The sequence below is a fragment of the Leuresthes tenuis genome, unplaced genomic scaffold (assembly GCF_036924035.1).
Source record: "Leuresthes tenuis unplaced genomic scaffold, fLeuTen1.0.hap1 SCAF_12, whole genome shotgun sequence".
NCBI lineage: Eukaryota > Metazoa > Chordata > Actinopteri > Atheriniformes > Atherinopsidae > Leuresthes > Leuresthes tenuis.
Genome location: NW_027325366.1, coordinates 1,650,050 through 1,673,880, shown reverse-complemented (window position 1 = coordinate 1,673,880; position 23,831 = coordinate 1,650,050). Strand labels below are relative to the sequence as shown.

General features: G+C 47.8%; 2 protein-coding genes across 2 annotated transcripts; both read left to right on the top strand.

The window, feature by feature from the left end:
- The first annotated feature begins 4,270 nt into the window (after positions 1–4,270).
- il10rb (interleukin 10 receptor, beta) lies at positions 4,271–15,651 on the top strand. Its single transcript, XM_072397813.1, has 8 exons — positions 4,271–4,455; positions 9,622–9,751; positions 10,823–11,013; positions 12,106–12,266; positions 12,455–12,602; positions 13,646–13,797; positions 13,881–14,053; positions 14,629–15,651. Exons 1-8 carry the CDS (start codon positions 4,401–4,403, stop codon positions 14,882–14,884), a joined length of 1,266 nt encoding a protein of 421 aa, XP_072253914.1. The 5' UTR covers positions 4,271–4,400; the 3' UTR covers positions 14,885–15,651.
- A 478-nt stretch (positions 15,652–16,129) lies between these two features.
- On the top strand, positions 16,130–23,591 carry ifngr2 (interferon gamma receptor 2). The gene is made up of 7 exons (XM_072397811.1): positions 16,130–16,283; positions 17,970–18,084; positions 18,266–18,429; positions 18,682–18,827; positions 19,534–19,675; positions 20,017–20,156; positions 22,290–23,591. The coding sequence occupies exons 1-7, from the start codon at positions 16,193–16,195 to the stop codon at positions 22,398–22,400; spliced, it is 909 nt and encodes a 302-aa protein (XP_072253912.1). The 5' UTR covers positions 16,130–16,192; the 3' UTR covers positions 22,401–23,591.
- The last annotated feature ends 240 nt before the right edge of the window (positions 23,592–23,831 follow it).

The following is a 23,831-nucleotide window of genomic DNA, read 5'->3' as shown; positions in this document are numbered from 1 at the left end:
AACGCTGTCCAGCTTTTCCTGCCCCGTTCCTCTCCTCACATTTGATCTGCCCTGTCAGGTTTGAAAAAGATTGAATAAAGATGCAGTTTTTGCACAAAAACAAATTCATTTGATGACATCACTGTTGGGTATATTTATCCGTATACTTTCGAGGACAGACGACCTGTCTGTTTCCTGTTGGCAGCCTTCCTTTTTGTTTGTTCTTGCTCTGAATTTCAGACCCAGCAGACTGGGAACATGCAGCATGTTCTGAGCTGAATTAAAGGGTTTAGTAAGCTCTCCTCTGTTTCCACTGACAGCTCTGTTTTTTGGGGCTATTTGTATTAGAAATGCAAATTACAGAGTGGTTGCACATTCGTCCGTCTACTTCATCTAAAAAAGAAAATTGAGAACATTTACAACTACTTTATAAGAATTATTTTTAGTGTGTTTCACAAAGCCAAGGTGTTCAGCCACTGAGTGTTTAATGTGCTGCATACACCTCAAAAGTATTAAAATGGGTGATAAGGGGGTCATTTTTTTGTGATCAATCTTTAAATGGAAAAACATACAATATATACAGTATATCTTCACATCAACATACCTTTTTCCTTCTCTACACAGTAAGTGCAAACAGAAAATAAGTCACTTTGCAGGGAGATAACAATATTAGCACCCCTTTGCCCCCTCCCCCCGGCGACTCCCATGAACCTACCACCCAGGATCTCTCCCCTCAATAGAAACAGGAAAGGAAATGAAGGTCGCCGTGCTGCACCCTCTCTTTAACCAACCTGTGTGCTGCCTCCCAGGCCTGCAGAGGCTTCAGACCACTCCATCAAGACAATTTCAAGAGATGAGCCAGCCCACTGCTGTCAAGCCAAGGAACGTGGCGGTTGCCACCTGAAGGCCACATCTTCTTGGCTGCTGTGAGGCCGGCCCAGTTAAAGAAGAGTCATCATTGAGCATAAATAAGGCCGGGGAGGTTGGTATCTTGATCTTAAGAATGTCACTTAGCGTGTCAGATATTTCCTTCAAGAGTCACTCTTTCATTTGCCACGTCTCCATTTTGCTGTAACTGTTGTACATCATCCTGGCTGTGCCAACTCATTTCACATTCTCAGCTATTTAGTCTAAATCTGGGTTTATGCATGCCAGCCTCAGAGCTGCTCCATTCTGTCTCACACACCCATACCCTCGTGTGATCAAATATCCTTCAAACAACAGCTGTATAAAGTAATAAAATGATCCCATTTGTTATTCTTAGACACGCTGATGCTGAACAGGAGCTGTAACGTATGGGTAAAGCCAACAGGAGGCAATAGTGTAACTCAAAGTATGTCAAGTGCTGGAATACTCAAGAGCTTTGGGGTTGTAGTGTCTGATGTTTACCACCTGTGCAAAGTTGTTTTGGGAAAATGATAAGAAGTCTGTTAATTACCAGCTGTGTAAGGGACTCATGGGTATAAATCAGGACATTTTGAGAATCAAGCTTTCATTTTGAGGCTCAAAATTATGCACACACCATGTCCGGGCTTTGTGCTCAGTGATGGGAACATGCAACAGCTTCAAGGTCACTAAGAACAGGCAGATGCTACTTAACAAAGACCGCACCCTCAGTAAGGCAGAGATTTGGGGGAATCCGGGCTTGACACATCTCTCCAGACTTGATGCATCAAATCTGTAATTCTGATACGGACCTGGTTGACAATAAAGGTTTCTGTGTTCGACCAAGTCTGTGTCAGCAGAGTTCTTCCTGCATCACAGGCTGTTTGAAGGCGACCATCCCCACTACACCACAGGGTCTTCAGGGAATCATTGGAAATGATCATTACTTTGTAGTTTGCGAGTATAGACTGTAGACTTCATTTGAATCAGGTGTGCTGGGGCAGGGAAACATGGAAAACAGGATTCATTTGAATCAGGTGTGCTGGGGCAGGGAAACATGGAAAACAGGATTCATTTGAATCAGGTGTGCTCATCTTTGAGCTCTGCCGAAGGCTGAGGACGACCCATTCTTTTGAATCAGGTGTACTGGAGCAGGGAAACATGGAAAACATGCAGGGTGGGGTGCCTTGAGGACCAGGGTTGGGAAACACTGTCCTATAGTATTACTTTTGGCCGATGTGTTGCTTATTTTTCTGTCTTTCATACTTTCATACTTCTGCCTGGGCTTTTTTCTATAGACCTGGACGTTAATAATTGCTGTTGAACATGTATTACACTCCTCATCCCAACTCCACCCACACTCTTAGGAAGTGATCCCTGTGCAGCTTTGATTATGCCTTCCTTAGTTTGGTGAACAGCTCCTACTTCCATATGATCAGTTTGTAGTAGAGCCCTTGCACTTCAGTTTGTTTCCCAAACATCTACCTTTTGGAGTTGAACTGTCTATACTCGCAAAGTAATGATCATTTCCAATGATTCCCTGCTCCAGCACACCTGATTCAAATGAATGGGTCAGGTCTTTGAGCTCTGCCGAAGGCTGAGGACGACCCATTCTTTTGAATCAGGTGTACTGGAGCAGGGAAACATGGAAAACATGCAGGGTGGGGTGCCTTGAGGACCAGGGTTGGGAAACACTGCTCTAGGAAACCAGGAGAGATTTGGGAAGTGGAATAACTTTGCACTGATGAATGGAAATCATAGTGCAGTAACTCAGAGAGCAGAGAGCTTGGCAGATGGAGACTGGAGCCTTGGTAAAACAGCACAGCACTGACCAGTGGCTGGGAAGGGGGGGACCTTGAACTGGCTTTACTGATGCTGGTTTAAGGTGGAACGCTGGCGGTGTAGAGTGGCTGCGACACCCGTGGCTGTGCAGTTTGGCTCCTGATTGGCCAGTAAAGTTCCCACTAGTAATGAACAATGATCTGGCGCTGAATTCTGGAGAGACTCAAACTCAAGAAGAGGAGCCTCAGCAGCAGCCGCAGGACATCAGGGCAGCATCCGGCAGCCACCGAACCCAAGGAGCAGTCGAGGGGGAGGAAGTGACATAAGCAAACCAAAATACACACAATACCCCAGACCCTGGTAATCACACATTCACAGACATGTTGTCCATGAAAGGCTCATTCTTCCTGTCGGGAAAAGAAGTCTGATTGTGGTTTGGGGAATATGTGATGGATACTCTTCCTCCTGGCATGGGAGGAGTATGTTACAGCTGTTGTAGACTAAGGGTAATAAGTATGATCAAAGGTTATGTGGGAACAGATATTGCTGCCTTATATAAAGCTGTAATTAGATCTCGGCTGGAATATGGGAGCGTGGTTTCTGGATCTGAGGTCGTGTTGACACATACTCAGGCTTTAAGGCAAAGGACTACAGTGACATTCGTGTGGGAGCCAGCTCATATTAGCATTCCTGGGAATCAGAGGATGGACAAGTTGGCTAAACAAGTTACTAAAAGAGAACATGTTGACAGTGATATTGAACTTTCCAAGTCAGAGGGGAAGGACAACTGTATGTGGAAGAATGAATGAAGAATGACAGCAGTGCTTATTCAGTTCAAAACAAAGTGGGCCTAATACAGTGTAGGAGGCGTGAGAGACGGCAGCAAGTAGTGATGGCAGGACTAAGAACAGGGAAACACCAATCAGGGACGTGTGAGTCTTGTCAGATTATCAGTAGAACATGTTCTCATCGGTTGTGCGAAATATATATCACAAAGAGCCAGGATGTGATGAGAGACTACACTTCCTGCGGTGGCTGAAACGAGCAAGCCTTCCTCCTCCCAGCCCCACTGGAGTGTTCTGACGAGCTGCATCACTGTCTGGTGCGGCAGCTGGGGCACATCTGACCACGGGCACCTGCAGAGGGTTGAGAAGACAGCAGAGAGCCGTCTTCATCTCTGCAGGATGTGGTCTGTCAGAAAGCCTGCAGCACTGTGCAGGAGCCCTCAATCTGCCCACATCCAGGAGGAGATACTGCAGCATCAGAGCCAGATCAATCATATATATATGTTACACTCTATTTGAATGTTCCCTATGATTACCATGGCTTCTTTTTGGGTCCACATATTGAGAACTGAGAACCATGGAAGTAAATGTTACTTGATATCACTGTGATTACTTCTCAGATTGTCCTGTTTTTGCACTGCCCAAATATCTCTTTGATTCTGATTACTGGGCTGCAGGAACATATTCTGGACTGTGGTGAAAAGGGACAAGGACAAAATGCCTTTTTAATATCCCGAAAAGGACCGGGGAATCAACTCCATCTACATCCAGTAGATGGCAGTAGTGCAACTCCGTGGGCGTCAACTATATGAAGAGCTTGAAAAAGAAGAAGAAGAAGAAGAAGACGGAGACGAAGACAGCGCTCCATAACAGCGGAGCCTGCTGCACGCTGAGTCTGTCCGGGCAGAGGCAGGACAATGAGCGGCTGCCACTCGGCTTGTTGAAGGTCTGCTGTCAGCTCGTGTCACCATGTTGGCGGTTGTGTCCGCGTGCCTCCTGCTGTGGAGCCACCTCGGCGCTGCGGGTAAGTTCCCTGATGCTGGCCTGGCTGCACCTCCCTGACATGTCGGCCTAATGCGAACTCTGTGAAATGCTGTCAAACTGTGCTGACATCTGTATGAGTTTGGGTTTTAACGTTTTCCTCAGAGAAAAGCAGCTCAGTGAAGCTGTTCAGGTGGAAACCCGGTCTGAGGCACAGGACTGAATATTTTCTGCATTATTAAGAAAAACTGAAAGTAAAAGCCGGGAATGACGCTTTATTTGGACTTCAGCCAAATAAAGAAGACCGTGTTTTAAACAGACTGGATTAATCCCAGGCGGGTTTGTGGGTAGTGCTTCGGCTCGGTTCGGCTCGGCTCGGTTTCTCCTCTTCATCTCAAACAGCAGGAACATGTGCTGCAGGCTCTGTGGACCGTCCCCAGGCGTTGAATAGTTTGCTGAAAAGTGGGGGTATTCCCCTTTAGCATATTTTACAGACATGTCTAACACCCCCTGTTAGACACAGCTGCACGTGACCTCAGCCGCAGGTCACATGACGTCTTGTTTTTGATGTCGAGCTCCTTTGTTGTTCAGCACATCCTGAGCCCTCTGCAGCAGCTGCTTCTCTGCAGGTATCCCTCCTGCAGAGCTGCAAGCCATTCATCTGGTTCTCAGTAAGAGCTTCTGGGACGTGCCTGGACTTTTGTTCAGGACCATGTTGGACATCAGGCTGTGCAAAGAACGGACACCATTGTTCTTTAGTGTTTACTTTGTTTTTTAGAGTTTCACCTCTCAAAGGAGACAGAGAAGAGCGACTTCATGTCGGCGTAGAATAGTTTGTTTTGGCATTTTAGGCTATTCTTTACAGAATGGGAAGACATTAACACACTTTATTATATTTTTGTGGGATATTAGACACTGAAACATCAGAAAGCTATCACTACCTTCAGATAACCGGATCCCTGAATGATGTTGGTTCTGCTCACAGACAGTCGGCAGAGACATCAGACAGCCAGTGACGGCCTCTTTGAAGTAAAGTGTTTGGATTTTGTGAGCCATGGTGGTCACTGCTCGAGCTAATGGTGACATCAGCACGTCATGTTACATCATTTACTCATTAGTCTTCATCCTCAACAGTAGTCACTGCCCAGAAAACGACTGTACCTGTACCACACTGTACCTGTAGCTGTTACCAGTAGCTGTTACATGTAGCTGTTACCAGTAGCTGTTACCAGTAGCTGTTACCAGTAGCTGTTACCAGTAGCTGTTACATGTAGCTGTTACCAGTAGCTGTTACCAGTAGCTGTTACATGTAGCTGTTACCAGTAGCTGTTACATGTAGCTGTTACATGTAGCTGTTACATGTAGCTGTTACATGTAGCTGTTACCTGTAGCTGTTACCAGTAGCTGTAGCTGTTACATGTAGCTGTAGCATGTACCTGTAACTGTTACCAGTAGCTGTTACATGTAGCTGTAGCTGTTACATGTAGCTGTTACATGTAGCTGTTACATGTACCTGTAGCTGTTACCAGTAGCTGTAGCTGTTACATGTAGCTGTAGCATGTACCTGTAACTGTTACCAGTAGCTGTAGCTGTTACATGTAGCTGTAGCATGTACCTGTAACTGTTACCAGTAGCTGTAGCTGTTACATGTAGCTGTAGCATGTACCTGTAACTGTTACCAGTAGCTGTTACACGTAGCTGTAGCATGTACCTGTAGCTGTTACATGTAGCTGTTACCTGTACCTGTTACATGTAGCTGTAGCATGTAGCTGTACCTGTAGCTGTTACATGTACCTGTAGCTGTTACATGTACCTGTAGCTGTAGCATGTACTTGTACCAGTAGCTGTAGCTGTTAGCTGTTACATGTACATGTGGCTGTTACCTGTAGCTGTTACATTTACCTGTAGCATGTAGCTGTTACATGTACCTGTAGCTGTTGCATGTAGCTGTACCAGTAGCTGTTACATGTAGCTGTTAGCTGTTACCTGTAGTTGTTACCTGTAGCTGTTACATTTACCTGTAGCTGTTACCTGTTAGCTGTTACATGTACCTTTACATGTAGCTGTTACCTGTACCTGTTACATGTAGCTGTAGCTGTTACATGTACCTGTACCAGTAGCTGTTACATGTAGCTGTAGCTGTTACCTGTAGCATGTACTTGTACCAGTAGCCGTTACATGTAGCTGTAGCTGTTACCTGTAGCTGTTACATTTACATGTAGCTGTAGCATGTAGCTGTTACATGTAGTTGTTACATGTAGCTGTAGCATGTAGCTGTTACATGTAGTTGTTACCTGTAGCTGTTACCTGTAGCTGTTACATGTACCTGTACCTGTAGCTGTTAGCTGTTACATGTAGCTGTTACATGTAGCTGTTACCTGTACATGTAGCTGTTAGCTGTACCTGTTACATGTAGCTGTTACCTGTAGCTGTTACATGTGGCTGTTACCTGTAGCTGTTACATTTACATGTAGCATGTAGCTGTTACATGTACCTGTACCTGTAGCTGTTACATGTACCTGTAGCTGTACCTGTTACCTGTAGCTGTTACCTGTACCTGTAGCTGTTACATGTAGCTGTAGCTGTTAGCTGTTGTTTGTTGGTCATACAGATGCCTTTTAGTCGAACTTCTGCTGTGCCACAGTTGACAAAAACCCATAACACAACTTTCTGCTGTGTGTGAAGCAAAACTGTCCGTAATGAGCGAGCTGTTGTGAAAGGAGACAGGAAGTGAAGCAGGAAGAGACTGGCTGTGAAGAAACAATTGTTTTGAAGTGATTTCTGAGGCTGTGGTCTGAGATGCCACGCGTCAGATCTTTGTTTTCCTGCGTTCAGACTCGGCTACATAACACACTTTTGCACTAATAAATGAAGTAAGAAAAATGAAAGACACTGATGTCATTTCAAATAAGAAGCGGTGGCAGATACAAGTGAGGAAGAAGAGAGAAAATGTACGAGGAAGAGCCCTACGAATGGCTGAAGTGGCTGTGGAGAATGGATTGGAAACCAAATACCATGACAAGGCTCAGCTATTAAGGAATCATGTGAGCCAGGATAAGTGATGATGCTGAGTTATGGGAGGTGCTTAGTCTCCATGGTGACTGTCAGGAGAATTCTCTCAGAGCTTTATTTCTTGTAAGAAGGAGACGAGCCCACACCACCCATCAGGAAGCTGCTCAGAGGTGTCTGACTCACAGAATGGTGCCTTTTATATTCCTTCTGTTTACTGGCCACACCCTGACCCATTCAGAGTTCAGGGAAAACGAGTTCAGACAGTCAGAAGCAGGCTCACTGGCTGCAGAATGTTATGAGAAGCCCCCCCCATCACATAAACCTTTATTCCTTCAGCTTTTCTCAGAGTACAGCTCCATGATCTTTAGCAGAGTGTTTGCTGGTCCTTTAGATTAACTTTTAAGCGACATTCCTGGGAGGTTTGTAAGAAAGTGAGTCATGGTCGAAGCTCCAAGTCCTCAGGCGTCTGTCAACACTGAGAAGGAGAAGCGCTTCAACCCCCGCAGTCTTCCTGAGAGTTGTTTCACGCCATCAGTATTTCCTGTTTTTGCCGTGCACTCTGCACAGTTTCAGTCATGTGGGAGACTGAAACAGCTTCCCTCTATTTTTATTACTCTAAAGTCCACTTCCCCATTTAGCAGAAGTCATGGTTTGGGTTGACACGCTCCTCTGACTCGGGTTTAGTGCTCAGGGCACAGATGTTTTCACCTCTGAGCAGCGTCTTTGATTTGTTCCTCTTTGAGCTAAGAGCTGAAGTTTGAGAGGGGAAAACCAACCTGATGTCCCTCATGTAACTTTTTATTTTCACATACAGCTTCTCGTTTGGCCTCTGCTCCGTCTTCATGTTGGTCATAAATACTGACTGATAAATGTTTGTGTCACTGCCAGCTAATTCAGCCGAGTCATTTCTCAGAAACTCCAGAACACGCTGTCTCGTGTTGTCTTGGCCTGTGATTGTGGTAGTTTGGGCAGCTGCAGCTCAGGCCTCTGAGTTGTTCTGGATGTGTGCAGCGTGAAGGGAAACAGAAAGAGCACATCCCCTGTGGTGCTGCGTCACGGCTCATCCAGGCTTTGTTCCTGGGGAAGCACCTCGCTGTCCTTGGGAATAAAAGCCTGCACACAGGAGCTGATGCAGTCTGTCACACACTCAGCCACAGCACTGATACCGTCTCCATGGGGCTCACAGAGTGCGTTACGGTCTGTGGCCTCAGAGCATCTCCAGTTTCTTGTGGTCGTTGGCTGCTGCTGAACGTCGGGGGTTCGGTTGGAGATGAGGAGAACCAGACTGTGGGCTGATTTTTCCACATGCAGCAGCTGGATGCATCTTATCGGAGAAACCGTGGTACGTTTGGAATGTAGCAGAGAGGAAACACTCTGAAACTGCCATGAATGTGTTGGCACGTTGTGTTTGTTGCCCGGCAACGACTGAGCTGATGACATCACACACGGTGTTGGCTGTGGCCCTCGGTGAGGCTACAAAGCACCAGAGTGACACAGGTGAACTCCCTTGGGAGGTAATAAGGCTGTAAACACAGAGCTAACAGTTCCATGTGCCAGACACAGAGCCTCTGCTCCACAGTGACGTGTCCAGGATGACATCATCTGTTGTTAACCAGCTCTGCTACACCTCCACCATCCTTTTCTATGGAGTCCACCTCTCAGTCCCATCAAACAAGAATTCCTTAGAAATGCCTAATTTTCAGCCGGCAGCATTCAGAGGGGCAGCTTTTGCTCAGCTGCATGAGATTTCGTGACCTGCTCCTCTGAATTCCACTTTGATGTGTGGTTTCAGTCAGGAAGTGGCAGCGCAGCGTGAAAGGCTGCGTACTGATCTCTGCCCCACATTGTTCTAAATCTGCTAGAACTGGTGCAGCATGTGGTGGAGAACTGTCTTTCTGCAACGTGCAAGGCCTGCCTCTGTATACCTTTCAGCATTGATGGAGCCTTTCCAGATGTGCAGCTCCTCGGTTCTGATCCATCTGACCTCAGAACAGTTTCCCACTTTGCCTCAGACCATTTTCAATGAGCTTTGCTTTAAGAGTATGAAGCAGCGGGAAACCTTTCAGTTGTCATTCTCTGACAGCCCGCTCGCTGCTGAGGCCACGCCTGTGTTGAAGCAGGACATGAGGTGGGGGGGGGCTGGTGATTATGGTTGTGACAACGTAAATGATGTCATCCTTTGCCCTGTTTGTTGCAGTTGAAGCAGAGCTGGCCCCACCAAGGATCTTGACCATGATAACGTTGAACACTCACTACACGCTGAGCTGGGACTGGGACCAAAGTGCTGCCGAGTCTGACGCCGTCACCTTCACCACAGAATATGTTGCGTAAGTCTCGCCATGCGCACGCACACATGCACGCACACATGCACGCACACATGCACGCACACATGCACGCACGTAGAGGAGGGAATGAGTGCAGGTGAGTCTGCAGTCAATAGATTTAGCTGGAAAGTTTCAGTAAAACTAATATTCTGCACCGTGAATCTGCTCCACTGTCTTATAATAATTATCATAATGTAATAATTTATATTTTTACAACCTCACCTGTCATCAGTCTTTCTTTCTTTACCTTCTCAGTGCAACTCTCACATCAAATGATCTTTTTGAGATCTTGTAAATTGATTTTTTTTTTTCACTGTTTCTATGGTGACGACACGCAGCAGCGGTGTTTTAGGGCCTTTATGCAGAGAGTAAACCAGTTAAATTCAGTCTGATTACAATCCATTTTAAGCCCGTTCAGTCCATGTCTAGAACGTGAGATCCTCTCGCAGCTCAGACTCAAAGCAGCATAACCCAAGAGGTGACTTAGACCAGCATTAGTCAAAAAGGAAAGTTTTCTGAAGCGAGGACATGAACAAACTGTGCAACAACTGGCAGAATCAGTAGGAGGAGCAAATGATGGGACCCGGTTTTCATCTGTGTGGGCCTGCTTTAGTCCCTCAGAAACTCCTTCCTGTGATTCTTTGAACATCTGAAAGCCGATGGGTTTTCTCTCTGAGACAGAATCTGCCCCCACCTGTGTGCTTCCATCCACTTTAATGCCAGCCCACCTTTTTGTGATGTCACACCGTGGTCAGCAGGTCAGCCCCACACCCTGTGGTGTTCCTCTTCCTCTTGGCAGCACAATTTGTCCTTTTTGATTGGACAAAGTAAGCGGGGGAAAGGTTTTTCCTGCATGTGTAAAACGAGTCTGTGCACGAGGCGCTGTGTGTGGAACTTTTCTTTCTTTTCGCTCTGTCAGCCACATGAGAGAAGTGATGCTCAACAGCTGAAGTATTGTTCTAAATCCATCATTAACGGTTTTTCCTTCTTCTTCTGTGGTGGCGCCCCGCACCATGCATGATGACCAGCGTCACCGTGATTAACGCCTGGTGTTCTGTGTCTTTTCTCCCTCAGGAAGTACAAACTGGTGTCCAAAAGAAAGCGTCCAAAGTGGCTCACGGTGTGCAAGGACACGTCAGAGAGGTCATGTGACCTCACAGCGCTCAACCTGCACTACCTGGGCATCTACATGCTCCGTGTTCGAGCCAGTGTGAACCAGCAGCACTCTGCCTGGGTGCAGAAGGAGTTTTGCCCTGATAAAGATGGTAAGAGGGAGGGCTTGATGGCTGATTGTTGCACACACGTCAGCATCAGCGACACGACTCGGTCTGTGTGACGTATCGGGTGTGAAAAAGTGTTCTATTTGATTTACTCTGTGGCACCTTCATTCATGGGCATGACAGATGAAGTTGTTCTAACTGAAACAAATACGACCCAGAAACTTCTGATCTGTATCCATTTATATGTGGAAAAGAAAGGGCTTCTGAAGCTTTTTCTCTTTTCGACCAATCGGAGCACAGGAAAATGAAATGTCAGCTGTAGCTCATGAAGAAGAGCGGCCGACTGCCGGTGGAGGCTCAGTGATATCAGCCCCAAATGTCTGGTGTTTGTGGGCATGAAGCCCGGCTATCTGAGAAAAGAGAACTTCTGTTCAGATACATTTCATCACTTAAAGTTCCCACTGGACGGGGTTGTTGCTGCTCTGCAGAGCCAGCAGCAGCAGGAGGGTCCGGGTGGAGTCTTCCCTTTGAATGTTATGGAGCATATCATTGATTGGCAGGTTTTTAACCGAGCCGTTGTCATGCAGCAGCTTTTTGAAGCCCCTCATGTTTCGTGTTTGGCTTTATTTGTCTGGACATGCTGACTTTAGCAGGGATTGGCAGGATATTTGCTGCCCGGCTCTTTGAAACCTGTCACACGGCTGGATTCTGCTGCAGCGTTAGTAGCAGAACACAATCGAATCTATTTTATTAGAGACAGCGTGTTTTCTTCTTCTGTTACATTTCCTGGGGCCGGCCCACTTTTCCCATGTCTTTGAACATTAAACACAACCTTCACAGATCTCTCTAATTACATGTGATTCTCTGAGTGTCACTTATTGTCTGGATTAATCATTTTGTCTGTAAAATTGCTCCCCAGAGTGTGGGACCGGCAGGTCAAAGCCAGCGTGGTCGATGGCCAGACTCTGCTTTGGTCATTGGCTCTGTTGTTAGATGGTGCTTTATACTAGATTTCCATGCTTACATGTTTGATCGTGCACTGTTAAATTACAAATGTTTGTGTGCTATTGAACCACGAGTCGACGCACAAAGCCGACCCGTCAGTCCCTGAATGACACGTCTGTCTGTCTCTCCCAGCTCGTGTCGGTCCTCCGGCCTCCGTTGACCTCACCCCAGCTGACAGCAGCCTGGAGGTTTTAATCTCTGATCCTCTGACCAGCACCAACGGCTCCATGAAGGAGCATCTCCCAAAGCTCTACTACTACATTCTTTACTGGGAACGCTCTGCAGAGATGGAGGTAGGCAGCTCATTCCCGTGTAGACTTTTTAACAGACATGACAGCAGCCCTGAAGCAGCACCTTTCTTTGCATATTTTCACCACTTTCTACCAGAAAACTCGTCACTGGTCCAAATTCTTACCTCATACTGTGCGTTGTTGCTCATAAATGAAGTAAATCTCCTAAATTTAATTTCCTTTTCCCACAGGCTGCCCAGACGTTAAGCAGCAGTGTGAACAGGGTGACTTTGTCAAAGCTGAAAGGCTGGACCTGGTACTGTGTGGTAGTCCAGACACGCTACGACTTCTACAACAAGAGCAGCACCTTCACGCCACCACACTGTATGCAGACTGAAGGTAACGCCCCGTGTGACGCGTTTACAGCTGTTCTATTGTAGGATCCACACCATTTTAGTTGGTGTCATCATCAGAGAACCGAACCACCTCAGCGTTGGTTGTTCAGAGACTTCAGAGTAGTTTAGCTTAAGACTCGGGGTGCAGCGGTACAGGTAACCCACGGTAACCCACGGTAACCCACGGTACAGTCCGTACCTCGGTTTTTGGGCCACGGTTTCCATTCAGTTTCGGTACATATTTTGTGCGTGAAGAGAACAATTTTATTTCTCCTTATTTTGCTTGTCAGAAAAAAACTGTAAACATTCCAGTATCCCTGGTGTACTGAATAATTTAACACTTTTCTTTGAAGTTAACAGTTACTAAACACAACTTTCAAATGGTGAATTTAAAATTCCGACATTTGTGTACAACTTGAACGCACCATTCAGACCCACTGAATGAATCCAACCTGAGCTGAACAACAACACATGACATCACACGTGTCATTATTTATGGAACGAAAACACAGGAGCAGTGTGAGGAAAACTAAGTGAACCCCATGATCCAACGGCTTATAGAAGCACCTTAAGCAGCAAAAATGCTTTGTAGCCCAGATGGAAATGAACTGATTGATGAACAACAGATGAACCCGATCAGCTGTCTGGAAGCTTTATTGATCATTCACAGGAAAACAGTCGGTGTTCGACTGTGTTTCTCAGGAGAAGCTGAGTGTCTGCTGCTGTCTCCATCTTTAGACTTTATGATGATACAATTTAAGCATTTCAACTCCCTACTGGCCAGTGTCACAAACCCCTCCTCAGTTCTATAGTTGCAGCTTTGATGGTGCGTCCTCCTCTCCATGTTTGTTTCATTTCACCACATGTAGACCTTTTTAAATCCAGCTTAAAGACCTTTCTTCATGCCAGAAAGAATTCTGTTACATATTTTTAATGCTTCTTCCACTGCCCGCAGCAACGCTTTTATCTTCTGCAAAGCACTTTGAACTGTTTTGTACTGTGGCAGAAATAAACTTGCCTTGACCTAACGTGCGTGTGCTGTAACAGGTGCTATTCCTTGGTGGTACATCTTCGTGTCCTTCCTGGGCTCTCTGATGATCTGGTTCCTGGGTGTGCTGCTCTCTGTCTATGGCTCCTTCTGGTGCATCTGGTCCTACAAAGCTACGTTTTTCCCACAGCTGCCTTCATCCTTGAAAGGGGTATGCAGACACTTGTTATCTCAGCGTGACTGTCGGCGGGTAAATGTGTTACAGATGGCTGACAGCCTCCTTCCTCCTTCCAGTATCTCGACGGCTCCCCTGGCTCTGGCATTCCTCGCCACATGGACTCAGACTCACAGCTGGAGCTGCTGTGTGAGAACGTGACTGTCTGCCCACAGCCAGCCATCCTGGAAATCCACAGCCCGCAGGTTGAGGACATCCCAGCTCCCACATCAGACCTGGATCCAGACAGCAGGTTACTTGGACTTCTTGTTCTCACACAGCCTATGTCAGGAATGTCCAAAGTCGGTCCTGGAGGGCCGCTGCCCTGCAGGTTTTAGATGTTCCCTGCTTCAACACACCTGATTCAGATGAAATGGATCTCTTCAAAAGATTGCTAAGCTCTGCAGCAGTCTGCTAATGAGGCATCGATCTGAATCAGGTGTTGCAGCAGGGAAACATCTAAAACCTGCAGGACAGCGGCCCTCCAGGACCGGATGTGGACATCTCTGGCCTGTGTTCTGTTGTTTCCACAGAAACTGACGCTTTATGGCAGCTGGTATAGGCTCCAGCCCCCCGCCCCCTTTCTCATTTAAATAGCTGCCTTCTCTGATGTACTAGAAGCAGATTTAAATCCTAATTTCCTCCTCGGCTCTAACCCTGTGGGGCGCAGGGGCTTCTTCTTCTCTGGTGTTCACAGTTTTGAAATGAACTGTGCAGCATTTCACCTTTAGTGCTAAAACATTTAATCCTACTCACTCTAATCAAACCTTTCCAAAAATAGTGAAAATTCTTAATTAATTGGTTTCCTTTCACTGTTTCCGGTGGCAGACACAGTCGACAAGATAGCAGCACCAGTGGGGATTCTGGCGTTTACTCAACAGGGGGCACCTCCAGTGCGCTGCAGCCCAGCATGAAGCAGTGCTTCACAAAGGCAGAGGACGGCTGGAGCGGCCCTTTTGACCCCGAGCAGGAGTCCAAAGGGTGTGGGAGACATGTGGGCCTGCAGTCAACCAGCGAGGACCACACTGAGACAGATGCAAGCTTGTTGGAAATGCACAGCATGTCTGTTATCCACGTGTCATGATGGCCCGAAGAGAGGAAGGGACTCTCTCAAAAGACATGGACAAAAGATGCAAGAGTGGAAGACTCTCAGAACGAAGTGTGTCCTCAGAGGACAGACCGCCTTCAAAGAAGAGCTTCGGGAAGTCCTTCAAGAAGCCTGGAGAACTACTCCTTAAAGAAACTACTTAAAGAAAGCCTTATATGCTGTATTCACATGTATGTTTGACCATGCTTCGGTAAATCACTGCACTTATTCTCCATTTTCATGGCATTATTTCAGAAAAAGAGGGGTGACCCAAGAGTTGTTCAGTCCTGTACAACTGGAGCTCTCATCAGGGATAAGGGTGTGGCCGGCCTGCTTCGCCAGGTGCTGCACAGGCTTGTATCTGCTTTATAAATGCAAATGGCCTTTTATTGAATACGCACCGCAAGGATTTCTGATTCTCACATTTTTAGGCAGCAGGTGATGAAAAGGAGTCAAAGTGTGAGGGAAAAAAAAAGCCCGTTTTCCATTTGGTGCTCAGATGGAACTGTGAGTCGGCCTTGTAATTAATTTCTCTCTCGCTGCATTGTCACGTCTTCCTCATTACTGTCTTTTGCTCGTATGTTGAAATCGTACATATGATAACTATGAAGAAGTGGAAGGACCGGCGTTGGTGATGAGTATCGAGTTCACAGCGTCTGTGTTGGAGGCCCACCAGGTGCGGCTGGTGGTTTAAGTCGAAAGCTGTGATCCTGAATAAGCCAGAGGTCACCAGTCTCATGCTCCCTGTGAATAAAATGTTGAAAAAATAAAATGTTCTCCCTTGAATTCATTTTTCTGGTGAATGTTTGAGAAACAAATAGCCACGGTGTAATATATTAAGTGTAATTTAATCTCTTTAATGAATGAGAATCTCTCTGCATCGTAGTTCAGTAACATGACTGAAACTGAGACATTTTAATCCCTGCACTACTTTCCCTGTGATCTACAGCTACAGTAATCATTTTCAAAGTGTCCGTATGACAGAAAGGGATCCGGTGGGAAGATTACTGATGCAGTTTCAGACATGTTGGACATTTATACTCTGAGAAGCCAGGGTTTTGGACCCAGGTATGTGCTACCAAGAAGGAAGTGTTTTAGTTAACGAAGGGAAAGTCATTTAAATGAAAGTAAAGTCATTTCTTTGCCCTATCGGCCCTGCACTACCTCCTCCGTACCACTGGGTGGCGCTAACGCGGATGAGCCTCAGAGTTCCAGTAAAGGAAGAAGCTGCGGCTCCATTACTCCATACGCCAGGACCTCTAGAGATTGTGTTCCTATGTTTGAGGAAGCGTCTGTCTGCGTGTTATGTGGCGGCTGTTTTCTTATAGAAACGGATTTATCCAGAATGAAGCAGTCATGATTTTTCTCTTCTTCTGCCTTCAAGCCGCTGTTCAAGGTAGGCACCGCCCGAGGTTTCGGTTTGAATCCGTGTCCCTGTTGGGATATTTTTTTCGTCTTCGACCCTGTGAGTACGTTACAAAGAGAAGACTACACACGGATTTGGCCCTTAGATTTGAACCAAATCGTCTGTTTTAGTCATGAAGTGCTGTGTTATCTGCGACAGCCCCCAGCTGTAACCCGGTGTCTTCCTCTTTCTCCTCTTTCTGGTTGTGTACATTGAAATAACGTCACTCTTGGTAAAAAATCTATAGAAAATGTCTAATAACAGATGTCGTGCCAAAAAGTGATTGTCTGTCAGAATCTGATTTCCGCCCGCGGGAGCGCGCACAGCAGCCCGTGGAGCGGTCGCGCAAAAGCGCGTGCTTTTCCCTGGATTAAAGGCTCATAAAATGCAGATAAACAGCTGTCCCCAGGCCCCCAGGTCCCCAGGCCCCCAGGTCCCCAGGCCCCCAGGTCCCCAGGCCCCCAGGTCCCCAGGCCCCCAGGTCCCCAGGTCCCCAGGTCCCCAGGTCCCCAGGTCCCCAGGTCCCCAGGCCTGATATTGCTCTTCTTTAGTGCCGGTTTCAGCTGCTCTTTGAATCGCAGACCATGGTGTAACTCGTCATTTTTGTCAGAAAAATTCTCTCAAAATTAGGCTCAGAGTCGCTGGAGACGATGAACACAAAACTTTTATTTCTTGCAAGAAAGAGACAAGTCGGCACAAGCTGTCAGGAAGCTGCTCAGAGTTGTCTGACAACAAAATGGTGCTACTGCTATTTATATTGTTTATGCTTGCTGGGCACACAGTGTTATGGGAAAAGACATTTCTATCCATTTAATGTGATGGGAAGACGAGTTCAGACAGTCAAACACAATCATCAGCAGTATTATGAGAACCAAAAGACAGGAGGAGGCCTCCCCCATCACAGAAACTCTTATTCTTGCAGCTTTTCTCATAGTATAACTATAGAATTAGTTCTATATAACCCCAGCCAGCGCAGCTGGTGGTGAGTGGCGGGGGCCTCCATACTCTTGTGGTCAGAGTGAGGCAGTCGGTCTCTCCAAGCGATCCCTGGAATGTGCTGAAGATGCAACTGTTTGCCTTATCTGCTGCATCAAGGACGGCCGGAGGTCCTCTGCAGTGTGGGCTGAGAGAGTCTGGGTGACACACGAGATGTGCAGGTACACCCCCCTGCCTGACTCCACTAAGGAGTATATCTCACCAGCTTTTGAAAGGTGGACCAAGGCCATCAACAGGCTGTGATGCTGCTCCCTGCCCCGCTCTGACGTTACCGTGCTGTGAGGAGCGTTGGCTGGGCTCCTGTTCTCCTTAAAGCGGGGACTCTGGGAGCTCTGGGGTGCTGTTTAATAGCCTCTGCTGCATCACTTTGGCACAGACCTTTCTTACCGGCCACAGCCAGGAGTGACCCCCCCTGCGGTTGCCACAGATGCTCCATGTACATGGAGACAGTACTGGTGCCTCTCCAGTGCTGTGGGACGTATTCTCTGCTCCAGACTTTGATGTATTGGTGTAGCCTCCCGGTTTAAGCAGTGATTTATTCTTTTATTTCTATTTGACATCGACTGTGTCCGTCCTTTGTGGGGCTGAGGCTGTGATTGGAATAGATCTGTTTATTCAGTCAGGCCTGAGGGCTGCAGCCTGTGTCTGTGGGGGTAACGGGGCTCTTCTCTCCTGTCCCAGTGCGATCTGAAGGGACACCCCCGCCACCACGGGACGTCCACGTTGACAAGGGGCAGCTGACATGGACGCCTGGCTCAGAGGACGCTGACCTCACGTATCGGGTGGGATACCGCAGGTGAGTCCACGGGCCGACGGGGGCCTGAGCCGATCCTGCAGAGCTTCCTTTTCTTTTAGTTTTAATGATTAAATCAGTGTTATTTCCATTATAAACACGGCAGTCTTTAATGGGAGTCCCTGTCATAAAGCTCCATCGCTGACTGACATCTGATGGCACTGGTTTTGGTTCCTGTCCTCAGTTTTGACGCAGAGAGGTGGACGGCTGTTCCAGGATGTGTCGAGATTCACTCAAACTCTTGCAACATATCTGCTGCCGTGGCTGAGCCTGGCTGCTTTATGTTCCGCGTACGAGTGCAGGGAGCCGGGATGGGGAGCCCCCCGGTCAGAGCCTGCAGCTCACACGGTAACGACCTGCCCCCCCACAGGAAATGCTTTTTCATGGTCATGCTCCTGGTTCCCGACTGTCTGCAGTTAGTTTGACAGGTTAACCATCCTAACCAGGGTGTAAGCCACGCCGTTACACCTGTGAGGGTCTTCAAACACCCCCAGCTGTTCCTCTCAACTTCACTGGGATTATTGTCTGTTGCTAACATGCTTTTGGCCAGTTGCTGGCACACAGCGGACCGGGCCTCACTGTCAGCTCTGTTCTGTTCAGGAGACTCGTGCAGCCCGGTGTTCAGCCTGACCCCGGGGCCTGGCTCTCTGACCGTTCACCTGAGCCGAAACAACAGCCTTTCACGGATGTATGGAGACTTCGCCAAACACCGGATCTACTTTGGGAAAGAAGGAGAGTCTCTGCAGGTGAGATTCCCACCATCTGGTTAATGCTGTGTGTGAAGTCCAGTTTCCTCATGTCTGTGGGGCTCCCTCAGCACTCCGGTGGGCCCGTGCTGGTTCAGCCCCACAGTAGCTTGCACAGGACATGTTTGGTGGTTTCAACAGGAAGCAGAGGCTTTCTTACTGAAAGTGACGCTTTAGAACAAGGTGGAAGCTCTACTGGGACCACACAGAGACGGAGGAGGGGGGGGCTTTCTCCAGACACCGGTCAGTTGGGTCAACTCTGAACTGCCTCAGATGAATTTCCTCCTGTTTTATGGGTAACTCTGGCTGCTCGGTGACCTCACAACGTGCCGTGTTGTGCGCCTGGTCGTCTGAAGCACACTGAGGCTGAATGTGGACATTCTGTGGTTCAGGAAGTGTAGCAACAACAAAGCTTCTGATACAGAAGTGACGAGCCTCGTCTCAGCTTACTGTGCAGCGCCACGGCTGTCCTCTAAGGACGGCTCGGCTCGGCTCGGCTCGGCTCGGCTCGGCTCGGCACACATTAAGTAAAGCTGACACCAGAGTTCGTTCCTCCTGTTTAGGGCAGAATATGTTCAGGGGATAGTAAAAAGCTCCAAAGCTTTACATGTTCTGGTTTCTTCAGAGGTGGAACTTCCCAGATGTTCTGTTCCCTCTCTGAATGCTCTCTGTTTGAACCTGCTGACTCCAGCTGTTTCATCACCAGATTTACGGAGACACTGCTGCCTCAGAGTTCATGGATAAGCTGGAGGCGGAGCAGCGGTACTGTGTGCAGGTGCAGCACATCGTCTATGGCAAACCCTACGGACTGGCCAGCTGTCGGCGCTGTGAAACCGTCCGTGCATCAGGTGAGGATGTTTGCTGCTGCTGTTATCCAACGGGCTGTGCTGCGGCTTCAGACGGTACAATGTGGACAGAGTCAGGGTTTCACCGTTCATCTTCCCACTGGACTGTACAGTGTTTGCATTAAAACAGGGGGGGGGGGGGGGGCTTTGAAACTAGTTTTACTCCAAGCAAAAAGAGCCCAGAAGCATGCAGAGGTTTAAGGCTGAAGGTATTCTCAGCAGTTACTGCCTGCACACGCAGCTTCTCTTTCTGCACCTCAGAGTGTGAAATCAGCTGATTTCTGTGACCTTGAATCCTAAAAAGCTCCAGTCTTACAGCAGAATGTGCTCCACGCTCTCCCCAGATGACTCCAGGCGAGCAGCGATCATCGCGGGCGTCTCAGTTGTCCTCGCCCTGCTCCTCCTGGTGCCTGTGATGGCCTATCTGCTCATCTTCCACCAGAGGAACATCAAACAGTTTCTGAGGCCCCCCTGTGAAATATCAGTAAGCACCACCACACAGACTGCAGCCGTTGGGGGGGGGGGACTCCTCACAGCATCACAGCAGAGCTGATTCATTGAGAAAGTTTCATGGGGCAACTTTCAGGGTTATTCAACACATCAGCTTCCACATTCTCACGTCAGGTTCACAGCCAGCACACGTCAGCTGTGGGGGGTTTTGTCCAACCGGCCCCAGGGAGCCCCACTTTAGCCCTGAAAGCAGCCTGGTTGGACCTGGCTGGCACTCTGTTGCCTGTTTTTGGCCCAACAGTGGAACAGTAGCAGTTTAAAATGCTCCACAGGTTGGTGCAAAGAGCCGCGTGAAACGGGCTGCTTCCTGCTTTAAGCGCCAGAAGAAGCAGGAAAACACAACACTGCGGGGGGGCAGACGGGTGGAAACGGAGGGAGCTCTCGTGAAATAATTCTGGGAATATCTGCGTGTTCTAGCACAAAGACGGCAGTAAGTTCTGTGGGTTTGTTTTCCAGAATCAGCTGGTGATTAATGCTGTTTCAGTTCCTCCTGACTGCAGCGAGTTCTGCTTTTGAAACGTGTAAAAACCACCTCAGTTTCACTTTGATCAATGAACCACAGAAAGGATCTGAGGGCAGTGCAAAGGTACAGTCCAGTTAGAGGCAAAGGTACAGTCCAGTTAGAGGCAAAGGTACAGTCCGGTTAGAGGCAAAGGTACAGTCCGGTTAGAGGCAAAGGTACAGTCCGGTTAGAGGCAAAGGTACAGTCCGGTTAGAGGCAAAGGTACAGTCCAGTTAGAGGCAAAGGTACAGTCCAGTTAGAGGCAAAGGTACAGTCCAGTTAGAGGCAAAGGTACAGTCCAGTTAGAGGCAATGGTACAGTCCGGTTAGAGGCAAAGGTACAGTCCGGTTAGAGGCAAAGGTACAGTCCGGTTAGAGGCAAAGGTACAGTCCAGTTAGAGGCAAAGGTACAGTCCAGTTAGAGGCAAAGGTACAGTCCAGTTAGAGGCAAAGGTACAGTCCAGTTAGAGGCAAAGGTACAGTCCAGTTAGAGGCAAAGGTACAGTCCAGTTAGAGGCAAAGGTACAGTCCAGTTAGAGGCAAAGGTACAGTCCAGTTAGAGGCAAAGGTACAGTCCAGTTAGAGGCAAAGGTGCAGTCCAGTTAGAGGCAAAGGTGCAGTCCAGTTAGAGGCAAAGGTGCAGTCCAGTTAGAGGCAAAGGTGCAGTCCAGTTAGAGGCAAAGGTGCAGTCCAGTTAGAGGCAAAGGTGCAGTCCAGTTAGAGGCAAAGGTGCAGTCCAGTTAGAGGCAAAGGTACAGTCCAGTTAGAGGCAAAGGTACAGTCCAGTTAGAGGCAAAGGTACAGTCCAGTTAGAGGCAAAGGTACAGTCCAGTTAGAGGCAAAGGTACAGTTCAGTTAGAGGCAAAGGTACAGTCCAGTTAGAGGCAAAGGTACAGTTCAGTTAGAGGCAAAGGTGCAGTCCAGTTAGAGGCAAAGGTACAGTTCAGTTAGAGGCAAAGGTGCAGTCCAGTTAGAGGCAAAGGTACAGTCCAGTTAGAGGCAATGGTACAGTCCAGTTAGAGGCAAAGGTGCAGTCCAGTTAGAGGCAAAGGTACAGTCCAGTTAGAGGCAAAGGTACAGTTCAGTTAGAGGCAAAGGTACAGTCCAGTTAGAGGCAATGGTACAGTCCAGTTAGAGGCAAAGGTGCAGTCCAGTTAGAGGCAAAGGTACAGTCCAGTTAGAGGCAAAGGTACAGTCCAGTTAGAGGCAAAGGTGCAGTCCAGTTAGAGGCAAAGGTACAGTTCAGTTAGAGGCAAAGGTGCAGTCCAGTTAGAGGCAAAGGTACAGTCCAGTTAGAGGCAAAGGTACAGTCCAGTTAGAGGCAAAGGTGCAGTCCAGTTAGAGGCAAAGGTACAGTCCAGTTAGAATCCAGTTCACTGTTATCCGCTTTAATGAAGCAGCTGAGGAGGGCAGCAGCCGGAGCCGAACCCTCACCGGGACAGTCTGCTGTGCTCAGCTCCCCCTCAGAGGTCACTGCAGGCTTTTTCACCAGAAGGTTTGGGGGCGTTCAAACACTGATTATTATTTCTGAAACCATGACAGAGCGTGAGAATCTGTGCAGCAGATAATAAAACCAGAGGCTGACTGATGTCCTTCTCTCCTCCAGCTGTTCCTGGAGCCGGAGTTAAGGACTCGGATCCCCATCCTATCCAACACCAAGGAGCACTACGATCCCATTTCCAGCATATCCCCACCGGGCTCGCCGGACAGCGCGTGACGCCTCCATCAGGAGTGGAGAGTCTGATTGATTCTGCATTTAACTGGCTCTCCAGACAAAGACTGAGCCACCGGCGGAGCTCCAAGCTCTAAAATCTGTCTAAATCAGAGCAGTTACACTGAGGTTCCTCCTGATCTCACAGGACCGTGTGTGTGTGTGTGTGTGTGTGTGTGTGTCGTCTTTTCCCTCATCTGAGCCTACTTTCCCTTTTTGATCTTTTATTGCTTCTGTTTTGCTCCTAAGTTTGATGTGAGGCAGGTTCTGATCACACATTTAGTTTGCTTTGCTGTCACTCCGCCCTGAAACAGCACGCTCATACTGTTGATGTGTCCTCCTCCATTTAAAGCCGACGCAGCTTCTTTCTTCAGGTGGGGGTGGGGTCAGGTCAGCTCTACATCAGATGGAAGTTTTTTCTTCTTCTGGGTTTCGTGGGGGTGTCTCCTCACAGTGGAGAGCGAGCCACAGCTGTTTCCTGGTACTCGCACGGGTTCAGAGGGCGTAGCTGCAGATGCTGCTTCATTCATGAGCCCCCCACACACTGCCCCCCACTGACCACTCAGTGACATTTTTAGACCTTTTTTTTTTAAAGGGGAAATCAATTTATTTGCGATCCTGAATGTGAAAAATAATCTTTTAAATGAATCTCAGTTGATCTATTTGGTGCCAGTTTACAACATGTCATCTCAGAGCTAATTAACCAGTAATAACCAGCAGGTGTTCAGCTGATTAGTTTCATCCTATTTAGTATCCTTTTCCAGAAGTGCAGAGAAAGTGAGGAATGGTGGTGGTGGAATGAGTCAGAGTGAAGGAGCTGAAGAGGAGCAGAAAGAGTCGGGACTGTTTGGGTTTCTCTTCTCTTTTTTCTCCGTGCACCTAAAGACGTCTAAATACGTTTTATTTCTGCACTTAGTTTGTTATCACAGATTTGTGACAGACTTGGGACGTCCACAAGACTTTAGCAATCTGCTCAAATCTATCAACAAATGCCTATTTTTTGTTCCAGAATGCCTTAACCTGTTCCTAATGACTACTCCTGACACTTCTTCGCTGTAAGTGTCTAATGTGAAGCAAAGCCTGCCAGCGTTCAGACTTCAGGGTTGGACATGAGAGCTTGTAAAGAGGTGTTTGGGTGTCTTTGCTTCATTTGCTTCAGTTCATGTTGCTGAAAACATTAAAACAGCTCATTTCTGAGACATTGCTTCTTATTCTGGATATTTTTTCCAAATACATCCCTTCTTCCCTCACATGACATAAGTGCAGAGTGTCATCTCCATCCATCCATCCATCCATCTGTCCATCATCTTCCTCTTATCTGAGGTCTCAGAACCAACAGGTCCAGCAGGGAAACCCAGACATCCCTCTCCCCAGCTCGTCCTGGGGATCCCGAGGCGTCCCAGGTCAGATGGGATATATAATCCCCCCAGTGAGTTC